Here is a 22622-nt window from a genome sequence, read left to right as displayed (position 1 = left end):
GTGAGGGACGCCGCTCCAACATGGTCAGTGTGGGACGCTGCCCCAACATGGCGGTCAGTGAAGGACGCTGCCCCAACATGGCGGTCAGCATGGGACGCTTTCCCAACATGGCGGTCAGTAAGGGACGCTTTCCCAAAATGGCGGTCAGTAAGGGACACTACCCCAACATGGCGGTCAGTGACGGACGCTACCCCAACATGACGTTCAGTGAGGGACGCTACCCCAACATGGCGGCCAGTCGCTTATGTTACGCCGATCTGACGGTCAGCTGCTGGTGCTGGTTCGACATGGCGGGCAGTGATGTGTTCAATGGATGTCCGTACAGTTTGTGATGGTTCGCTGGTGGTAGTCTCCACGACACGTCAATGAACCGGAGACGTGTTTCGGTGGCGCCAGCTGTCGTTCGGCCGGGGCCGTTTCTCGACGGCCGTGTTGGAGTGTAGCCAGCGGAGAGTCGCGCTGCACCGGCAGTAACGTGACGCCGTCCTCCTCCGCGCCGCCCGCCAGACTCTGCTGGTGATGACGCGCACCTGGAACCAGGCGGTCCAGCTGCACGTGCAGGGCGAGCCCCAGCAGGCCGACAGGTGGGGCGCAGGCGCGACTTCCCCACTCTGGCATCTTTGCACACGGAGATGCGCCGCGGCTTGTGCAACAGCTTTAACGTCATGTCATTTCAAACGGACTGATTAAAACTGCTCCTGAAAGTGCTTCGGAAACCTTTTTGTCAAAAGCGGCTGAGGAGTTCTCGTGCCCGACGCGTTTTTTTTTTTGCTGATGTTTTTAAGTGCACGACATGCATTATGACGCGCAGTCCTATCGGGGTGAAATATTGGGTAGCGTCGGTAAGCACACGCTGGGCCATGTGTCTATGCGGGGCAGCTGCGCCGTACCAGTCAGGGTGACCTGACCCCGTGCGGACGGCAGGTGGGCGGCGGCCGCGCGCAGCATGACCTCACTGCTGGCCACCCAGACCGAGTGGTACCGCCGGCACATGCAGCTGCTGCCGTCGGCCGCCGCCCAGCCCGGCCCCCGCGGCGCCGCAGGGCACAGAGTCGCCGCCGTCGACAGCGCTGCCACCTAGGACTGGTGCTGCGGCTCAGCCAGATGGGGAGACTGGCGACGGACCCCAACCGGACCGGACCGCGAGGATCGGTTACGTCTCAGAGGTCCGGACCGCAGCGGCTCCCGGCCGGCACGCGCACCATCTATGTTGCTCGCGCTTTCTGTTCACTGTTGTTCAAAGTGCAGTCCGTGTTCCGCGGTTACCATTCAGTTCAATGGGCTCCGATGATGACATCCCGCGCCATGTGCGCTAGCGGCGCGCGGCAGCCACGATGATAAGGCCAAACGGGGACCCGACAATACAGCAGAAATAGTGTCACGAGTCCTTAGTGTCGGTCACGGCCATGTCAAGGACCAGCGAGTCTTCACAGAGACTGTGCAGCGTGGAAATGTATTCATCACGAACAACACCAAAAACAATGCGGCCGCCAGTCCGGCACGAGACGTTACGCACACTGGGGATGACTGGCCGCGCAAACGCTCGCGGTTTGGAGAGATGTTGTTCGACAATAAGGTACAGCGGGGCTGATACGTGTCCTCGAAGAAAGGAATAAAAAGTACAAAAAGTTGCCTGGTAAAAAGCATCCCCTATTTATATCACAACGTAGTGTAGGTTGAGAATACTTCGGAGCTTCTCCCACCGGGTTCCGGGTCGTAAAAAATGAAGGTCAGGAGGGCAGCTCAAGTACTTCAAAACGAAAATTTGAAGCCTGTCGCAACCTTTGGCTAGGCCTAAAACTTAACCTTAAAAATCCTGAGAGCAGAGCCTAAGCACACAAAGGAGGCGCATGCCCCGTATTTTGGCACGTGAGCTGAAAGTTCGCGCATAATTGAAACTACGCACAAGCGTTCGTCGACGCACCGTCCCTAGCTCTCAATATCAGTTCACAGCCATCTATGAGGCTGAGAACCCGCGGTCACCTACCCTGCCATCACCCCACCGCGATCTGCAGCATCTGGTGCGTGTCTGCTGAGAACTCGCGGTCACCTACCCCGCCATCACCCCATCGCCATCTCCAGCAGCTGGTGCGTGTCTGTAATCCACCACTTCCACCCTTAAACCTGAACTCCCGCCATCCACCAGACCTAAATCTACCTGACCGCCACCTCCGTTTCGATCTTAAGGCCTTCAGACAATCACCTCCAAGCACAGACCGGCGTAGCTTTGTGCACTCAGACGGCCATCTTCATGTAGAGCTTCTTGTGCGGATCGTACCCCTCCAGCTGAAGGTCGTCCATGGTGAACTGCTGGATGTCGTCGACAGCGCGAGCGAAACGCAGCCGCGGGAAGGGGCGAGGCTCGCGCGCCAGCTGCTCTTTCAGCGGCTCCACGTGGTTCAGGTACACGTGCGTGTCACCCATGGAGTGCACGAACTCGCCCGGCTGCCGACAGTGCCGCCCGATCACATCACTCGCAACGTTTCGCGACAGCTTCAGAGCGAGGCGTGGAACAGTCAAGGTGACGAAAAATTATGAATACCATAGTACAACGACGCTTGATGAATACTTGTCGTCTATAAGTACTGCCAAGTATAAAAGCAACGGAAACCAGGGAAATCCGATACCGCCCTGGCATGTGCTTTTCACCCACGATTAGCCGACGTAGCGAAGGTACCAGTCAACAAAACTGTAGGGATAGACCATTTAGCAGCTACCTCCGCGTAGTTCTGCAACAGGGTATTACTGGGTGTCCAGATCGAGTCACTCCAGCTGTGGGCACCACCCATGCAGGTACGTTAGATGATACAGCACCCGCCTCAAGCTGGGCGTCACGTGACCCCCCGGTGCGCACCTTCAAGCCGGTCACGTGGGCGATCATGCAGGTGAGCAGGGCGTAGCTGGCGATGTTGAAGGGCACGCCGAGACCCATGTCGGCCGCGCGCTGGTACAGCAGGCAGCTGAGCTCGCCGTTGGCCACGTAGAACTGGGCCAGGCAATGGCACGGCGGCAGCGCCATCAGCGGCAGGTCAGCCGCGTTCCACGAGCTCATCACTATGCGGCGGCTGTTCGGGTTCGTTCTGTGCGGATCGGCGGCCCGGGCGGGTCAGGGTGGGGTCGTGCGGGGTCACGGCGGCGCGTGAGGGGTCGCGACGGCACGTGGAGGGTCACGGCGGCATACGAGCGGTTACGGCGGCACGTGAAGGGTCACGACAGCACGCCAGGGGTCTCTGACACGCGAGGCGTCAAAATGGCACATATGGGCAAGGCAAACAGTTACGAAACGTGACCGCGAGCACAAGATGAGATAACCAAAGTACGAGCAGGAGACGCAGAGAAGGCGGTGCAGACACCACGTACGGTGTTGTGCCGAGTAGCAGATCGACCACGCTCTGATCACGTCGAGGTTATCTGAAATTCTTAACGCGGCATGCCTTCAACACTTGCACACATGAGACGTTAGAAAAGTTCAAACAACGGAAGCTTTGAAGAAAACTGCTGAAGTGGTAAATGCAGGGCGAGACTAGGCAACATGGCGACGCAGTGCATACCGTTCGGTGGCGCGCTATACAACCACGCCGCCAGCGCCTGCGCGGTCCCCTCCCCGGCGACAGCGGGAGGGGGAGGGGGCGGACCGGGGATGTCCACCTGATGTCGTGGATGACGCTGGCCAGCTGGTCGACGCCCTGGCCGGTGTAGTCGGCGTCGGGGCCGCGGTACTTGGCGCCGAAGTGTCGCCACTGGAACCCGTACACGGGCCCCAGGTCCCCTGGCCACCGCCGCCACTCGTCAGATCTCGGACCGGACAAACCGGACCAGGCCTCGACCGGACCGGACCAACCACCTCCAGTCACAGAAGCGGGCTTCACCTCCAGTGCAGGCCAGTCACAAGGTCGGAACGGACCACAGCAGGGACGGATCATCAGCCTGCATGCCAGTTAACAACAACGCCTCGGCCTGTGACGCACGCCTATAGGCCTCACGTGGGGGCCAGCACACACATGGCTGTATCTGGTCTCAAAGCTCGTAGCTCACGTAGCATAACCTGCATGTCCATTCAAACGATGTAAATGTATGCAAAACCGATGGGAATGTTAGTAAAATCGTACGAAAACATGCGACATGGAAAAAACCTCACCTGCTATGTTCCAGTTAGACCTGTCCGAAACAAACGCAGCTGATACTGTGGCATTGCATGATTTCATGCATGCCCCTGTATATATCTAAGACAAAAATGTAGGCACGGCCAATCTATAGAGGAGAAAGAAACTAGGACCCTCGGACACCGCAGAGATCATCCTGCAGCCATCGGCTGACGAAGCCAATTTCGGAGCCAAGCATCTCCGAGGAATCTGACAGCGTGCCGTCTGGCGAAGGCAAGCACATCTACGCGTGGTCATATGAGCGAACGGTAGGCTATTTGGGCTTAGGGGGTGAGTCGACGGCAACGGTCTTCTACGCCCAACTGCGGCTATATGTGCATCTGTGCAACCACGTCCCATCATGTAAAGCATGCAGCTGTAAAACACTGCTGTCGGTTTTGAGAATCGCGTATCAAGAGGACAAGTTGATTGGTAAGAAGGCGTGGGAACAAAGGAATGAATACAACAGGCGCGTGCTACGCCCGGTTGCAGCGCATCTCGCGCGGGGCGGCAAACCATAACGAGCGGTTCATGCGCGGTTTACGTAAACTTAGTACGTCGGGGTACATCCAGCCAGGGTCGTGCGACATCAAAACATGTTGTGACGGTGAGTAAATGACCTCTAAGTCAATATCGTAAAGACATGTAAGAGCAGCTCCCGCGTCAGCACTGGCGCGCCCACCTATGAGTGAGCGCGGAAACTACGCCGCACAAGGCCACGACCAAAGAGACGATATCGTTCGCTGGCCAAGTGTGGACACTGCACGAGAACATGAGCGACGAGCAGCGCGTGGTCACAGCGCGGGAATGACGATACTTGCCCCGTCGAGAGGAGCAAACCATGTCCCGACGTGTGACCTATGCGAGGCGGCAGAGGCTAACCTCCCCTCTACTGTCGCGATGAAAACTGAGACTGAGATTCACCTAGGTTTGGCTTCGCGCGTTTCCCTGGCCATCGGTGCTCGTGCGATCCCGAGCCTTTCGCCAGTCTGTCCTTATGTGAGCTGGCAGCGCCTGCCTGAATTCAGAAAACGGCGCTCAGGAAGAGCAAGGGCGAGTTTCGAGTAGCTCTCCGCCGGGACCAACGCCTTCCAGATTGCAACAGATTAGCGGTAAATCGAACAGAAGGGGGACAATGCAAAACATTTAGTCCGGCTGGCACACACCCCAGCGCACTCTGTGCCTACTTGTTGGGAAAATGACGCAAAAAATGCAGCGACAGGTAAGACGTGCACAAACTGTGCGAGTTTTAGGGTGTACCGTGCGCTGAGCTTTCGCGTCGGAATAACAGAGGCAGTTTGTTCACCTCAACCAGGAGACGAGAGATGGGACTGATTCTAGCGGCCATCCGCTCACGCAGACCGTTCCCCGGGGCACCCATCACCTCTACCTCCACATGCAGCATCCCCTGCCCGGCCGGGTGCCCCCGCATGCTTTCTTTCTGCCCCGGCCCTGCCACCGGGCGGTGCGGCGGCGCGGCCTTACCCTCCCGGCGGTCGGTGAAGCCCAGATGATCGAGGAACTCTCTGCTGCCGTTGCCGTCCCAGATGTGCACGCCGCGCTGCTGCAGCTCGGCGGCGTCCGTGCTGCCGCGGATGAACCACAGCAGCTCCTCAGCCACGCCGCGCCAGAACACGCGCTTCGTGGTCAGCAGTGGGAAACGACCTGCACGCAAGAGGAACGACCGCCATCAGGAGGGAACAGCCTGGACGCAAGAGAAACAACCGGCATCACAGGGGAACGGCCTGAACGCACGAGAAACGACCGGCATCAAAGGGAAACGGTCTAGCCGAATGGCAAACGGCCTGCATGTAAGGGAGACGACCTGAACGCACGGGAGACCGTCTGCACGCACGAGAGACGGTCTGCACGCACTAGACGGCCTGTATGCACTGGAGACGGCCTGCACGCACTAGAGACGGCCTGCACGCACAGGGTGTCTGTCGGCGTCATCAACATCTTTGTGGCTCTGTACATGGCACACACACACACACACGAGCTGGTTAGCACGTAAGGTGACGAGCAAGCTTCCACTTTCCTCTTAATGATTAATGAAGTTAAGGGCACCACCAACCACCCTTAACATGTGCCATGCATTTCCACATACCATCTCTAAGGGAGAATCTCATCTGGGTGCCAAACACAGAGAGAGTGCCGGTTCCCGTGCGGTCATCGCGCTGAACGCCGGTTTCGATGATGCGACGGATCAGGTCCAGGTACTGTTGTTCCTCATGGGGCTCGTTGGATTTGTCGGCCTGGCAGTGGCACGACAGTCAGGTGCTGCTGGTGCATATGGTTGTGCCCAAGGGCACGGTTCTAAATTGACAACGTGCTGGGGTGGTGCTGCCAGCAGCCAAAGACAGATGCCCCTATTAATTTGGCAAAGGAAACAACCACATCTTTGTCGCCCCTGTCCCCCCTCCCCCAAGCTCGAAATATCAGGAGCCTGTCACATTGAGACAAGGTGCCATATAACCTAGAAAGTATTCCTTCAAATAAAAAAGCAGCCCCTTAAGGCACACAAGACCTAATATCTGCCCTTAAGATGGCCTTTGATGGCCAGCATTATGCTCTCATAGTTGACAGGAGGTCTAGATGATTCCAAGGGGCCCCAATCAGATGCATAGGGCATCTGATTGAAAACAATGAAGTAATGTCAGCCAGCCCAAGAGGCCACAATAAGAAGAACCAGAGGTCCACCATGCTAAGAGGTATTATTCAATTAAGTTTATATCTTCAAGAGGTCCTTTTCAAAGTGGATGAAATCTGATGCATAGAGCTCAGATGGGGTATCCCCAGAGCTGATCAGCAGGCACCCGATCTCAGCTCCCTTGGAAAAAGGAGCCACCCCCTGGCAATGTGACACAAGCTGGATGTCTGTGTTGCAGCAACATGAATGCTTCAAACATTAGGACTCAGGAGGGCATGACCCAGCATGGGTCTTCACAAGCTTACTGGCAGCTGGGATAGCACTAAGTAACATGCATATAGACATGTGCATGGATTTAAAGGGTAGATGATTGATGTGCAGGGCCTTTCACATTGACTCCAGATCCAGACCCCTCGGGTGATTAAAAGAGGGGGGAAGAGGCAGGGCAGCTGCCACCATCGCCAAGTCCTATGGTAATGATCATCTTTGAAGGAGATGAAGATAAACACTGCTTATAGATATCAAAAGCAAATACTAGCTTTACTTGGAAAGCCATCCTCATGAACTACATGAAATGTTGGAAAAACACAAAATGATTGATTATGATATAATTACAACCACTTGCTTCACAAAGCTTGCCCACATATAAGAATAGTAATGAATTAATCAACAACATTGTATTCATAAAAAGCATATTCCCTAAGCCTGATACTGAAACTCTTAACAGTTCTGTTAAAGATGAATGAAAAGGTATGTTCCTTGAAGGGAAGTGCTCACCTGAATGTGAAGGGAAGTGCTCACCAGTGCTGTGAATGAAAAGGTATGTTCCTTGAAGGGAAGTGCTCACCTTAACAACAGGTGAGCTGCCTGCTACGGTATCACCCTGCTCAGCCATGGCTTGCAGTTCTTCAGGTATATATGTATATTCCTGAAAGTAAAAAGCAATAAGCATTAGAATAATTAGCAATAACATAACTTTACATTAGATGCAATAAAAGCATAATGAACTTACTTTGCATACTTAACCTTACATTACAATTATACAATCAAGCTAAGACCTAACTTATACAAAATATAATTTCAATGTCTCACCCCAGGACATTTTTGTGTTAGATTCATGAGATGTATACATTGACACATACACAAATGCACACCATAAATGGTTAATCTTTCATTTTTCAGCAACAGATATTCATTCAAGTGTCCAAGTGAGCAATATTACTCTTTTCAGTCTTAGATGTGGCTGCCTGCAGCAGCCATGCAGCCAGAAAGCCATCATTATGTTGAAGCTCTCACACAAAAATCATTGCACAAAAGCAGAAGTTTGCACCAGTTTGCACTGCTTGTGCTGATCAAGAGAACATGCCACAAATCGATGCCACTCCAGAAAAGCCAGTTTTAGTGTTGCTGCTCTGACAATAAGATTTTCTTGTTTGTATTGTGAGATGTTTGATACATTTTTTAAATATTTTAGATTTGTTAATGTACTGTGCAAAATGCTAAATAACTAGCTTAGTGTGCAAATTAATTGATCAATTCATATTGAGCATAGCAGTGGGGGTAATAAGCAGTCAGTAGAGGCAAATAAGATTGTCAGGATGGTACTGGAGACACCCCACCTCTTGGTCAATTACCACCAGCCCCTGCCCCAAAACAGAGGAGTTGGCTGTGCCATTTGGAAAAGGACTGGACCTGCCCAAAACTGGGAAGCATCAAAGCAGAAGCCCAGCACTCTCTATGCATTGAAATGAAGCACTCAACACATGTCACATTTCCCACAGCGCATATATCATCACTTCAAAGCCTGCCTGCCTACAAAAATGTGCAAAACCGTTACGGCCCGCCCGAGGCTCACCGGCCATAGCCTCGGGCCAAGCGACGGCGGCCTTTTTTGTCAGAGCTGCGCTGCATTGACCTCCTTCTTAGTGATGGATTTCATGTTTCTGGTTCTTGAAGCTGGAATATGCAGTTTTTGTTTCAAAAGATGCGAAACACTGCGTTATGCATTCTAATAGCAACTGTATTTTTCAAGCACTATGAAACATCCCTGGTACATAGTACTTCAATAAAATATAATTATCCTTCTTTTATATTGTTTGTGCATTCCCGTGGCGCAGCTGCGCCGAACATGACGCTGGGGAGCAGTGCGCGATGACTTTTTCTACTACTTACAAACTACTACGGTCTTGGCAGCAGCGGTCCTTGCCCCAGTCAACAACCGCAGCGAAGCGGGTCTGGGCTGCAGGAGTCAGAGGTTACAACAAACGTTTAAAGGTATAAGGTAGTAGCGTGTTTTCTTACAATTTCTCCACGTTTGTGGGCTTTGATTATGAGAAGTATTCCAAAAGATACGCTATACATTTTCCATATTTTCGATCCCGCCTTTCCCCTGTTATACACTGGTGACGCTGGGCAAAGATCGCCCTCCCACTCGGTTTATGCTGTGTTAGTGTAACGTCCCTTACAGCTAACATTTGTATAGCCCCCAGCTGCGCTACAGATGTGAAAGAAAGGTGGGCATGCTGCTTGTCAGATGTGAAAGCCAACAGTATGCAGGCTTAATGTTTGGAAATACTTTATTTGTATTGTGGTATTATGTGCAACTCTATCTGAGCATGGTGTTATGCTGTCTGAAACCTCCTCCCTCACCCTTCAGTTACCCTCCTTTAAAATGCTGTCCCTGGCATCAGGCTTAGCATAACATTTGGATGGCCTGTGCACCAAAAGTCAAGGTGCTGAACCAAATGCATTGCAATTTAGAGTGATTCCATTGTTACTGGTGTGGGCCTCTGGCATACTTGGCCATTTAGTGCCCAATTTTGCCGGTGTCCCATGGTTGGTGGATGTGGTATCACAGTGAAGGATAAGGGTATTGTAGCACTTTTTATGCTGAAATATAGAATGACAACCATCAGCCTTATATAGATGAAGGCATGTAGGTATGCATGCTATACTTACCAAATAGCAGATAGACAAAATTGGACAGGAGCTATTAAGATTGTGCTCTGCTTAAGGATATTTCATGTGAGGTAAAGGGGAGTAAATTGCATTGATGGCTTTTTTGGAAAGGTTTTGTCAAATCAACATACTTGAGGTTGTGCTCAAGTCTGGCTTTTGTTCAAGAGTTGTATTGCTCATTACAGCAATGGGAGGAGGGCATTACAAATACTCAGTCTGTTTTTTTCAATTTGTTTGCATATGTGGGTGTGTTTTAAAACAATCTTTGTCCGTCCCGGTGGCTCAGTTGGTTAGAGCGCCTGCCTTCCAATCCACCCACCCATGGCCGGGTGGGTTCGAGTCGCTTTAGGGCCCTCGCTATTTGCCCTTGACAGGTATGGCCTGGGGCCGGTGGCAGCGGTCGCGCTAAAGGTCAGTTGACGTCAGAGGGCAGGACGGACTGTGCCGAGCATTGCGGCACATTAAGCTTTCGCCACAAAATTCTGCCGTTGACATGGAATTGCGCGATCGGATGGTAGGAGTCAGGGCTCACACAACAAGCACTGCTTAGCGTGAGCTCTGATCCCGGAAATCCATCCATTCAAAGGGTTTGGAACAAATCTTAAAAAATCTTATCAAACAGACCATAAACAACATACATGCTATGACTGGTTACAATAAACACATAATGGCACATGCAGGCAAAGTTCTGTTTTGCTCTGCTCAATGGAGCAACCATTTCAAATCCAAGATAGACATATCTGTCAAAGAGTTGGTATTTTACTGCAAGTCTTGACAAAGCCAATTAGGTAGCATACTTCTGGGATCACAACATGGAACACAGCTGTAGGTATGCAAGTTTCAGTGAATTTGATTGTGTGCCTTACAAGAATGGATAAGTGTTGAACATGTATTGTGTATCTGTACTATTCAGATATTGAAGTATTAGCACATTGTTTCTACTATGCCGAATGCCCATTAGTAAATGTTTGGGGGTGCCAATGGATGTTCAAGAAAATAGTTATTAATGGAGTGTTCATATATTTGATGAGATCAGTGATTTCATCACAGCAATATTTTAAAACATTACTAAGGTCATTACATGTTATAGGTTTTAGATAGATTTGTCACATTCTACAAAATGGGATGTTGAAGCAAAGCTAGCCAGCTAGTATATCTTGTATATATTGACTGAAAATAATGAATAACTCATTTCAGGTTTGCATTACCATAAGCCTCACAATGATGGAGGCTACCACAGACCCAGCTATAACCACACCACTGCAAAAGAAAGTGCCGAGAGATATCAGTGATGATGACATCTTTAAGCCTAGAAACCAGCCAACTGCGGAAGCCATCATCACAGACTCTGGGTCCGAAAAGGTACCTTTGACACCATTGGCTATTGGCACCTCAAGCAGCGACATATTGTTTAAAACTGTTTCAAGCTTTGTTGTGTATTCTGTCGCTGGAATCTTCTGACTAAAGTATGTTGCAAACTCTGGCATCTTATTTTAATCAGTTGTCACATTATAGCTCTCTCAGTACACAACAATGATGTCCATGGTATGTCAATATGTGCAAGATGTTTTCCAAGTGCTTCTGTTCACTGGAATATTTAGGACGTGTTCAGCAGTGGAAAAATTATTCACTGAATAATTATCTCTCTAATAATCTTCCACAGAGACCCTTGATTTATGTTTGGCAGATCTGAAAATTATTCCCCAGCTTCGACTCCATGGCACCATGCACAGCCAATGGTGATAGTCATGGAAAGCAAATAAAAATCTTCTCTGTTTTGATCATACTCTAAAATTTTCTGGGATTTTTTCCTTGGTATGGATGATTATCTGTGGAAAGTCTTCGTGATTGAAGTGCCGAAAGCCATTCAGGGAAATTTCCAACATTTCGGACAATTCTCCGAGGTTATCAGCAGGCTGAACTTGTTGTTTAATAGCTGTGTGCTGCCTAGATAGACATATTTACCTGGCTGTTGTCAGCTAATACCATCAACTCACTCTTAGCAAACTCTGTTTACACATCCATCTGTGTCAGTCATAAGGTTTCCCATGTCATTTTTGAAACTTTTTAAAATTCACTGAGTCACGAATACCACGCACCAAACGTTGTCGGTCTCACACCGCGCCTGCGGTCAGATGGACCGGTGCAAGACGGAGGACGTGCGGGAGGAGACGGAAGAGGGGGCGGATAGCTCTGACGCCTCCAGCCCGGAACCGCTCTCCCCGTTGCGGCCGTTCTACAAGGTCCGCTTCACCGACCAGGTCACGAAAAATGGCGATATCATCAACTACCAGATCGAGGTGACCAAGGTAAGAGGTGCTGCTGATTCCAGGCAGTCTTGATATTCTTCAGGCTAGCGTCTGGGTGTACGGCACCACTGAGGTGTCCAATGCTACGTTGGACGTATTCCCGTGCAATTCCACTAATGTATTCGGACGCGGCGATTGCAGCGCGTCGTGGCTGTGATCGTCGAGATATCGCACGCGCTGGGTGCTGCGCCAACTTTGCCCGGAATCCCTTTGGCCTTATGAGAGTGCATAGTTTGCCAGTCGGCCTTCTATTCACCAGTGTCTTCGCAAGGCGGTGAAGTCGAGTGTCGGAGCGCGTAATACTGACACGCCCCGTGCCGGATCTATCTGAATAACTCGCATGTCGCGCTCTCGTAACCGGACACGGCCGGGCGGTATCGGGTGTGGGTGCACAGCTACCCACCCCGCGTGTCGCCGCGCAGTCAGCTGCTGCCATAGTCATGCGGTCTGCGTGACGGGCCGACGGGAATGATCGGTGACCCCACATCGCCGGGTGGCACCCTGTGTGTAGCGTCACTGAGTGGACTGGTGGAGGCCGGTGTCTGCAGCAGCCACACCTTATCACGGTGTCTCCAACGGTGGTGGTTAGTGCGACCGACAGCTGCACTGTGCCCTAAATGGCCGCCAGCGCGCGGGAGTGGTCGGGGTCCCACCACCGGACTCATTGACGTCGTGGCGCTGTGGCCCATGTGCAGGTGCGATGCACGGCCGACGCCGCCCATACGTGTTATGCGGCATCCGCCGGGCGGTGGCGCGCCACCTCCCACCTGCGCCGGCCGGAGCGCCGCCCGCCCGGAGGCCCCGCTGATGGCATCGCGTCTCACCCGCAGGACGGCAGCGCGCCGCAGAGCAGCTGGGTGATAGGGCGCCAGTACGAGGATCTCGAGTACCTGGAGCAGTGCCTGGCGGGCGGCGGGCGGAGCGCGGGCGTGATCGCCCCGCCGCTGCCGCCAACCCCGGCCACCGACCCGCTGCAGGCCGAGCTGCGTTCGCGCCGCCAGCTCGGCGCCGACTCGACCGTCCTGCTCGGGGATGACTGGCAGGCGACTGTCGGCTCATGGAGAGGTGGGTCTGACCTGCGGCGGCGGCCGAGAGGTGGGTCTGGCCCGCGGCGGCGGCCGGGAGTGGGGTCTGGCCGCGGTGGGACCGAGGACGGGGTATGGCGCGCGGCGGCGGCCGAGAGTGGGGTCTGGCCGCGGTGGCGACCGAGGACGGGGTTCTGGCCTGCGGCGGCGGGCGAGAGGTGTGGTCTGGCCCGCGGCGGCGGCCGAGAGCGGGGTCTGGCCTGCGGCGGCGGCCGAGAGGGGGGGTCTGGCCCGCGGCGGCGGCGGCCGAGAGTGAGGGTCTGGCCCGCGGCGGCGGCTGAGAACGGGGTGTCTGGCCCGCGGCGGCGGCCGAGAACGGGGTCTGCCCGCCGCGGCGGCCCGGGAGCCGGGGCGTGGCGGGGTATGGGCACTTACGGGTGTTGCCGGGGACTCGATGTTTTGCGCTCTGTGGAGTTATTGGCCTGTGAACATGTCCGGTCATATTTGCCAAAAAATGTGTAAGTATGCACTGGATTGGGGTTTTAGATATGTACGTTAACTTAAGGATTTTAACACATGGACTGTTAACAATGCAAAGAGAGTTGGAAACAGCTGAAAAGTAACGTCGACCAGTCCTCGGCGGACACGCATGTTTATTTTTCAATTAACTCATCAAGCAACAACAAAACAACAAGCAATATCGCGAAACATAGACATGCAACCAATGTCAAACGGAGGGGCACTCAGGCGTGCGCTTCCTATCGAATTGATATGAGCACAGTGGTAGGAGCAGTTTGTTGGGACCTGAAGGAGCATACGTTTTAGCGCACTAAGGAATCAAGACGGTGAATTACCGGCAGCTTACCCTCCTTTTCAAACCAAATTTGAAACCAGTCGTCGTCTTTCTCCAGAGCCATGTGTCATCCCACCACGTGGACGATGGGCCCCTATTCCCGTCTGTCACCTCACCACATCGGACGCCGGTCCCCATCCGTCTGTCACCTCACCACATCGGACGCTGGGCCCCCATCCCGTCTGTCACCTCACACCATCGGACCCCGGGTCCGCTCCCCGTCTGTCACCTCCACCACATCGGGACGCTGGGCCCCCATCCCGTCGTCACCTCACCAATCGGACCCGAGTCCGCTCCCCCGTCTGTCACCTCACCACATCGGACGCTGGGCCCCCATCCCGTCTGTCACATCACCACATCGGACGCATTGGCCCCCATGCCCGTCTGTCACCTCACCACATCGGACCCCCGAGTCCGCTCCCCCGTCTGTCACCTCACCACATCGGACGCTGGGCCCCCATCCCGTCTGTCACATCACCACATCGGACGCCGGGCCCCCATCCTCGTCCGTGACAATGAGAGCGTGGGCGCCCGGCGGGCTGCTGCGGCCCGCTCTCCCGCGACCGCTCCGGTCCGCCGCGACCGGTTCACTGGCCGTGCAGGGCTGCTGCACGTAGTTGAGACAGAAGCCGGGTTGCCGCTCTCGGCCGTCTCCGAGTCGGCCTCCTGCGCGTCCGTGTGGTAGTACAGACGGAATGGCTTCATGAAGCTGTACACGGCGTCGGACGTGTTGGTGCCTTCCACGGCGTTGAATTTATCGCCGCACAGTCGGTCCACACACACGTTCTCGTCGCTCATGCGTGTCAGCGGCTGGTTGACGTTGTCTGTGGCGCAGGGGATGATGATCCAGTCCTTGTCGCAATTCTGACCCGTCTGTGACGTGACGGAGCTCTCGGGCGAGCCGTTGAGCTGAAAAGCCATCTGGCGGGTGGTGCCCGGCTCGCCGCACGGTGTGTACTGGATGCCGCAGAAGTTGCGCTCCATGCGGATGCAGGTGGTGTAGTCCTGGTTGGAGAGCTGCGCACCGTTCTGGAAGTCAAAGTTGTATGACTTAATGGCGCCCTGGATGCCGGGTGAGTACTGCAGGCAGCTGTTCTCGGCCGTGTAGAGGGTGTTGCACGGGATCTGCGAGACGCGCACCTTCCAGCTGCGGCTGAAGCTGCTGCCGGTGGTGACGACCGACAGCGTGATGGCGTGTGGCTGCTGGCCGTGCGGCGTCGATGTACATGTGGTTGCCGGTGTTGATGCCGCAGATGGTGGGCACCGGCGAGCCGCCGCTCACTGTGAACTGGTCGTTCTGGCACAGGTGGTTCTCGGTCCTCGTGGCTGCCCGATGACGAACGAGTCGAAGTCCAGCCGCAGTTGGCAGATGTTGTCGTGCAGCTTGTGCACCGTCAGCTGGCAGCTGCCCGTGCGTCGCAGGAGCCCGGGTTGGCCGCGGTTGAAGAAGTACGTGTTATTGATGCTGGTTGTCTCGCCGCACGTCTTGGTGAAGACGCAGCAGACGCCGTAGTCCTGCGCGCAGCTGCCGGACGCCACGCCGCCCAGCTGGTCGCACTCCTGCGCCGTGTAGCACGTGCCGTGTGCCGCTGCTCGCCGCACACACGAAGTTGTCGATCTTCACCAGCGTGAACAGCGGGAATGGTTGAAGAGCCGTTTGCTGGCGGCGCGACTCGGGCTCGTCCTGGCCCGCGCCGGCCGCCGCCGCCGCCGCCCGACCGCCGTAGCGGCTGGTGTAGTCGCGCCGGCGGTATGCGTCGGCCGGCCGGCCGAACGTCGCCAGCAGGCAGCGCCGCCGTCAGCACGAGGAGGGAGGTTGCGCCGCATGCTTGCTGCCGTCCGGTGGTTGTGGCGCCGGCCGCCGGGGCGCCGCCCGTTTTAACCGGTGAAAGGCCGCGGGCGGGCGTGACGCTCCGACACCCATTGTCGTCGGTCGCGGCCCACGGTGGCCTCAGGCTCGCGCCCCCGCCGCCCCGATGGGGAAACAGGGGGCTAATTCGGGCGCGGCCGGCGTGACCTCTGACGCCATCGTGGCCGGCGCCCGGAGAGGGGCGCTCTGCCCGTCGGCCGGTGCGCGATGGACAGTGGCGGATTGCGACGGAAAGCGGCCCGGACGCCCGTCGTTTCCCGTCCATTGCACGCATACCAACAACGCGCTGTTTAATCGTCGGTAGTTGTGGGCTTCTTCAGGCTGAACGAACCGAACGCATGCCTGGTGGTGTAATAAGTATTGCGTTGTATGCATGTGACATTTACTTGCACGAAGATATACTTACGAAGGAGTAGGACGAAGTACTTACAAATTTGTTCTGCTTACATAATCCGTGTTTATGTGTTGCACTAACGTGTCGGTTCTTATTGTTCATGCGTAGTGTGGCGTGAAGTATCGGCCCGAATATTGAAATCATACCATTTATGTTTGGCATTATTGGTTCCATTTTGTAGCGGCCTTTGTTGATGGTAGGAATTGATACCGTGGTGGCTCCAGATGATGGCGCAATTTCTGCGGAGTGTGACCTCACTGATAACGTTCTGTGGGTTGTGCACGCGGGGTAATCCCATCTCTTCGCAGCCCCATTGAGACTGGGTCGCCTTACTGGTGGATAGGTTCCCGAACTGTTATGCTTGGCCATGCTGCAAGCCGTTTTGCGGAGCGTTTCGGTTTTCCTTCGATTTCTGATCTATGCTTATTTAAAAGAAAGCATTAAGTGAAACGTTGGTGTGGGGATTATGTTATTATTTGTATGGTAAGCTATTTCCATATGGCATTCATTGTAAGAATCGGACTAGAGTTGATAGGTCTTATACGGTATGTAAGACTCATTGTAACGCGAGTCCGTGCCGACGTCGCTGCTCAGGAGAAAGTAAGAGACAACGAAAAGGTCTTGGGAGATCAGAGTCATATCTGTCTGATACATTTTTGTGATGACCGACCCAGAGTGCAAAAGGCACCCCTCAGCATATTCATTTGTGGCCCACCCGTAATCTGCCGTGCATTCGTTCGATCAATAATCAGCGACACATTTGCATTAGGAATCATTTCCCTTCTCGTCGCCCGGCGGCAGCCCGTATGTATTTTCGTGCCGTGTGTTACCAGCCGAGTTTCAAACTAGTCGCTGTCTTGTAAGTCGCCTGGTAATGCACGGCACGAACAAAGACGGGGAACAACGCCAGATTACGACACTACCGACCTGTAAGACGCGTCGAACCTTTGACACAGTGTCTGGCTGACACCGGCAGTGATCTGTCGATGACCGGGTGGTGTCTGCTGGTCATCGCGTCCGTGGTCTGGCTGACACCAGCGGTGGTCGGTCGATGACCGGGTGGGTGTCTGCTGTCATCGCGTCTGTGTCTGGCTGATACCAGCGTGGGTCGGCCGAGGACCGGATGGTGTCTGCTAGCCATCGCGTCCGTGTCTGGCTGACACCAGCGATGGTCTGGCCGATGACCGGATGGTGTCTGCTAGCCATCGCGTCCGTGTCTTGCTGACAACCAGCGGGTGGTCGGGTCGATGACCGGGTGTGCCTGCTGGTAACCGCGTCCGTGTCTGGCTTACACCAGCGGTGGTCGGTCGATAATCGGATGGTGTCTGCTGGTCAGTCGCGTCCGTAGCTCGCTGACACCAGCGGGTGTCGGTCGATAATCGGATGGTGCCTGCTGGTCATCGCGTCCGGACCGGCGCCGTGGCCGCCCGCTCCTTCCCGTGCCGCCGGCCGACGCAGGGGTGTCTGTCATGCCTCACCTCCAGCTCCCACGTCTCCGGCCCGCCGCCGCGGGCCACCGGCGGTGGCCGAGCGTGCCGACGCCACGGCCGGGCCGGTGTCGCGGCCGAGCCGGGTCGGGGCGCACGTACTCGGGCCGGTGTCGCGGCCGCGCGCCCTCGGGCCTGGTCGGGGGTGGCGCGCGGACGGCCGCCGGCAGGCTGCACTGGTGCCGCCGGCGAGCCGCGGCGAGCGGCGCCTTGTGACTCAGGCTTCCGGTGGAACCCTGATTCACAGGGGCGGGTCGCCGACTGGGCGTGGATAACGTCAACGCCAATAGACGCCGGTCATTAAAGCGTCGTGGTGGGACTAGGTGCCGCGCGGAAGACGGGGGTAAGGACGGAAGTTAGACGCTCTTGCTCGTGTTGGATGGCACCGTCTTCGCAAACGCTGTGCCCACGATCATGTTCTCCAAACTGGAACTTGCTTATATGGATTAAGGGCTGCCCAGCCCTAGATGGTGTAACCCGCTGTATGCAGTCTACCGTGGGCGAACAGGACGTCGGGCCGCTCGCAGTTCCACGCGGCAGCTGGAAGTGTCATTCGCCAGTGTGGGGAGTTATTCCGCGGCTATGAGCTGGCCACGCCATAAATGTTTATATTACCGAGGCGTTTCGCAGCAAGTGATGGGGCAACCCTTGCAGCCACATGATTGATTAAGGTCAACTTTTCGTTATTGTCCGTGAAAGATGAAGTTGCATGCTGCGCAAGCCAGTTGCACAACATTGTCGCGTACGTGACTTTTAGGGCATTGTGGAGTGTGGAAGGTGACACCTAACAAACGGAGCATAGGAAGCTGCTACAGACTCTGTGTTATGTGTTTACAATTTATGTCATCAGCGCCGTTTACGCCGTACCGTTGGAAAGTGCAACATTAAGTCATAAAGACCAGGCTCTGCTTGCTGGGGCTGGAGTGCCTGCGCCGGGCGGGATTACGGAAAGGCAGGGGCCTCGGTCACAACGGCCTCTGTCTGTTGGCGTGCGTTGTCAAGTTCTCATCCTCGCCTATACGATGCCCCTTCTCTCCCTGAACTGCCCTCTATGTCCGGCATGAGACCATGTTGGTAGGCGGAGCCCAAGCCCGCTGTCGCGTCACGCGGTGATCCCCTTACCTGACCTCTATGTCTGTGCGCGTTGGTAGGTACCATTGCTGCGTCACGCGGTGATCCCCGTACCTGACCTCCATGTCCGTTTGTGTGCGTCGGTAGGTACCTGAAGCTACTGCTGCGTCACGCGGTGATCCCGTGCCTGACCTCTATGTCTGTTTGTGTGCGTCGGTAGGTATCTGAACCTGCTGTTGCGTCACGAGGTGTACGGCCGGGACGCGGCGCTGGAGGCGTTCCTGACGCGGGCCCGAGCCGCCCGTGCGCACGCTCGTGCGCCGCTCGCTGCTGACCCGGCTCACAGACGGCCTCTCCGGCTCTCGCGCCACACATCCCGACTGCGACGAGTTCTTCCAGCGCGAGCGCGTGCGGCTCAACGAGTACCAGCCGCTGCTACAGCGTGCCGCTGAGGCGTTCATCACCGCCGTCGTGTTCGCCCAGCAGCGTGAGTGTGACCTTGTGGCGTCAGGCGAGCGCTTGGCGTCGCGGAACACGTGACGTTCTGCCCGAGGGCAGTCGCTGTCGGAACTGACACGAGTCTCGAAACCTATCACGGGGGGTGGGATGGGGGTTGGGGGTTGGGGTGGATGTCATTGATGCATGATGTTTCCAGAATGGTTTGATGTTATGTCATGATTGCTGCCTCAAGTGGATCGTAGGGTAGCTGTATGCTATTGTGCTGGCATTGTTCCGACATTTGTGTGACGTGAGCGTTTTGGTTTGTTGGACCGTAGCCCTGAATTGTCATAGGAAACGCTGATGGTAAATGTTTTCAGGTTGGCTGGTTATGGCAAGAGAAGTTATCATATATTTCAAAAATATATGGCAAATTTTCTAAATGCCGTGACAGTTGTAGAAACATTTAAAGTGCTGGACACTTGCGCGGGATTATACCTAGGAACCAAACTGTTGAAGCATGTCGTATCAAGAATAGTGACCACAACTTTTCGGAAACACCTTCAAATATGCTAGAGCACATTATGCCGGTAATCCCTCGTGAGGACTTATTGTCGATGCGATAGGGCTGCTTGGGCCGTGAACATGGAGCCTTGTTTGTCGAAGAAAGGTGGATAAGCTATCACGACCATTGATGTATCGAGCGGAGCGTTGTTGCTGCGACGCGTCTCCGTCGGCCGTCGCTCGCTGCCGCGGATCCCCGAAGCACGCGATACGCTGACGGCTGGGCTCCGCTTCCAGGCCTGTCGAACCAGATCAATCACCTGGCGACGGCGCTGAACATCGGCGTCGGCTCCAACGAGGGCTGGAACGGGCTCTACCACAAGCTGAACACACGCTTCTCGGGCGCACTGCAGGAGTACAAGGTGACGGCAGCGAGACAGCGGAGATGAGCTTGGCTCTGGCGTCCGACTGCCGTCTGTCCCGGTGCTCTGGTGTGTTGAGCGGACCCGTGTCTCACTGGGCATGCGTGACTGGGCGTGATGTGGGAGGGCTTCAGGCCAGGCCGTTGTGTTTACGCGGGTCGCCTCTGGCATATTTGTAGTCGTGAGACCGATTGAACGATGTCCGCATTCATCCAGTAGAGGTGGGGGTTGGTTGTTCATAAGGAAAACATGGGCAGAATGTGCCGTGTGGTACGTTGCCCAAGTGTTGTAGACAAGTATTGCAAGGCAAGCTTGTGGTATAGAAGCAACAATTTATTTTTAGTAGCTTGGGGTTTAATGATTGGCATTGACTTTGATCTCCACATATCATCAATGTTCAAGGTATTTTGCTGACTAACTTGAGCTTGGGCCTGCTGTGTGGTAGTTGGTTGACTTACCGCCGACACAGCCTGCGCTTAGCGGGTCTGGTCTAACTCGTGTCATTTATAATGAGCTTACCTGACATAACCTAACTTAACCCGACCTGACCTGGCCTGACCTGACCTAACCTAAGCCAACCTTACCTTACCTTACCCTCACCTCACCTCACCTCACCTCACCTCACCTCACCTTACCTTACCTTACCTTGCCTTGCCTTACCTTAACTTACCTTATCTTACTTTACCTTACCTAACCTAACCTAACCTAACCTAACCTAACCTAACCTAACCTAACCTAACTTAAGGTTACCTAGCCCAACCAAGCCCAACCTAGCCTAACCTAGCCTGGCTTAGCCTAAACTATGCTCACCTTACATGACGTTACGTATAATGACCTTGGTTGACCTCCACTGACCTCCACCGTTTTGTGTGTGGCAGCGCGGCGTTGACCTGTCGACGACGAGCGCGGATGGCACGTTGGGCCAGACCCTGGAGCTGCACGCCCGGTACGCCCAGTCCGAGTCGGACATGCTGCTGCGGGCGCACCGGGCTCATGATCGAGTACGAGACGGCCAACCGCGGTCTCGAGAAGACCAAGGCGCAACGGCGGCCGGCGGTGAGTAACCGCGACTTTCGCTCAGCTGAGCAGTCGGCTGATGTACATGTGTGGGGGCCGTTGGCTCGGTTCCCAGCAGACGCGCGATTTTTTCTGCTGCTTGCGTACTTTTCGGCGTGCGCGACTTCTTTTGGTGTCAATGCCCGGGACCCAACACATAGGACTGGAATGTGAAGGAATGTAAAATGACCTGCCGGCGCGGCTCTTCATCTGATGCTCAGCGCAAGAGAGATGCCGGACGCTCGAGCGTGCGTGACGACCCGTGCGGTTTTCACGCTGCGCGCGCCTAGTCTAGTTATGAGCTACGTCACGTCCGTTGCCGGAGTCCTCCGAAAATCCCGCATGCAGTGTGTTGGCGTTTCCCGTGGTCCGCTGAGCACTCCAGTATTTCGTCTCCAGCATTCCGCGCGCGCACATCTTCAACATTGCGCGCGTGCACATCTTCAGTATTCTGCGCGCGCGCATCTTCAATATTCCGCGCGCCAAGCTCGGTGTGCATTGCAAAACGACTTCAGATTTTGGAGCGTGTTTTAGTGACGGTGTGGACTGTTGGATTGTGCTTAAAAAAGCGAAAGTTGATGCTTTGATATCTGTTCGTGATTAAAGACGCAGCTAATGTGTTTTTCTTAACACCATTTCGTTTAAAGTATACGAAAAGTGCATCGCGTTAATTACGCACGCCTGAGACAGGACGGGCGAATTTTACCACACACGACAATGAAAGATTTTCATTCAGTTATACTCGTGGTCATAAGTCAGTCGGGGTACTTGTGACGCCGTGGAGCAGACATCAGTACAGAAGTGTCGCGCGTTTGCCCTCTGGCCGCCGCTGGCGAGGGCGGTGGCCTCCCGCAGCTCCGTCTGTGCTCCCCGGCCGGCCGTCTGTGGGGTCGTGCTGTGCGGCCCGGTCGGGCCGCCGGCGGTGGTCAGTTCCGCCTGGCTACTCCCCGGTGTCGGCACAATGTGCCAGGCGCCGGCCGGAACAAACTGGTCGATCGCACCGGAACGGCCCCAGAGCGGCCGGCAGCCGGGCATTATCATTAGTCTTGCTTTGTCGACACGACGGCCCTAAGCAAGGGCCATGTGAGCTAACAATAGGGATACGCCTTACGCTGTTGATGTGGCGCGAATTACACTAAATAGATGCAGATTGTTTTGTAAGGAACTGTTCACAAGCGCTTTACAAGTGTTGTGTGCTCTCGGACGAAGCAGGGTGGAGCAAGGCGAAGCAAGGTCCGTCCCGGTGGCTCAGTTGGCTAGAGCGCCTGCCTTCCGATCCACCCACCCGTGTTGAGGTGTGTTCGAGGCGCTTTGGGGCGCTCGCTATTTGCACTTGACAGATATGGCCTGCAACCGGTGCCAGCGGTCGCGCTAAAGGTCAGTTCACGTTAGAGGGGCAGGACGGACCGTATTGAGCATTGCGGCACGTTAAACTTTCGCCAC

General features: G+C 55.0%; 1 protein-coding gene, 1 long non-coding RNA gene and 1 pseudogene across 5 annotated transcripts; 1 reads left to right on the top strand and 2 right to left on the bottom strand.

The window, feature by feature from the left end:
- Positions 1-1439: 1439 nt before the first annotated feature.
- Positions 1440-8666, bottom strand: LOC119092992 (thymidylate synthase). Of its 4 annotated transcripts, none has more exons than XM_037215885.1 (7): positions 8648-8666; positions 7640-7720; positions 6250-6397; positions 5628-5807; positions 3649-3769; positions 2855-3080; positions 1440-2445 (listed from the first exon to the last, which is right to left on the bottom strand). In XM_037215885.1, exons 2-7 carry the CDS (start codon positions 7685-7687, stop codon positions 2236-2238), a joined length of 933 nt encoding a protein of 310 aa, XP_037071780.1. In that variant the 5' UTR covers positions 7688-7720; positions 8648-8666; the 3' UTR covers positions 1440-2235. The 4 variants fall into 4 exon arrangements, with proteins under 4 accessions (XP_037071780.1, XP_037071778.1, XP_037071781.1 ...); XM_037215883.1 differs by having other exon boundaries at positions 8609-8655; XM_037215886.1 differs by lacking the exon at positions 8648-8666 and adding an exon at positions 8589-8607.
- Positions 8667-8983: 317 nt separating this feature from the next.
- Positions 8984-12053, top strand: LOC119092981 (uncharacterized). The gene is made up of 3 exons (XR_005093577.1): positions 8984-9066; positions 10948-11112; positions 11886-12053. It is a non-coding gene; the product is annotated as an uncharacterized LOC119092981 (long non-coding RNA).
- An 826-nt stretch (positions 12054-12879) lies between these two features.
- LOC119092983 (uncharacterized) lies at positions 12880-18241 on the bottom strand (annotated as a pseudogene).
- Between the last annotated feature and the right edge of the window lie 4381 nt (positions 18242-22622).

The sequence above is a fragment of the Pollicipes pollicipes genome, unplaced genomic scaffold (genome assembly GCF_011947565.3).
Source record: "Pollicipes pollicipes isolate AB1234 unplaced genomic scaffold, Ppol_2.1 Scaffold_3773;HRSCAF=4423_pilon_pilon_pilon, whole genome shotgun sequence".
NCBI classification, from domain to species: Eukaryota; Metazoa; Arthropoda; class Thecostraca; order Pollicipedomorpha; family Pollicipedidae; genus Pollicipes; species Pollicipes pollicipes.
Note: the sequence above shows the minus strand (reverse complement) of the source record. Positions and strands in the feature narration are given on the sequence as shown.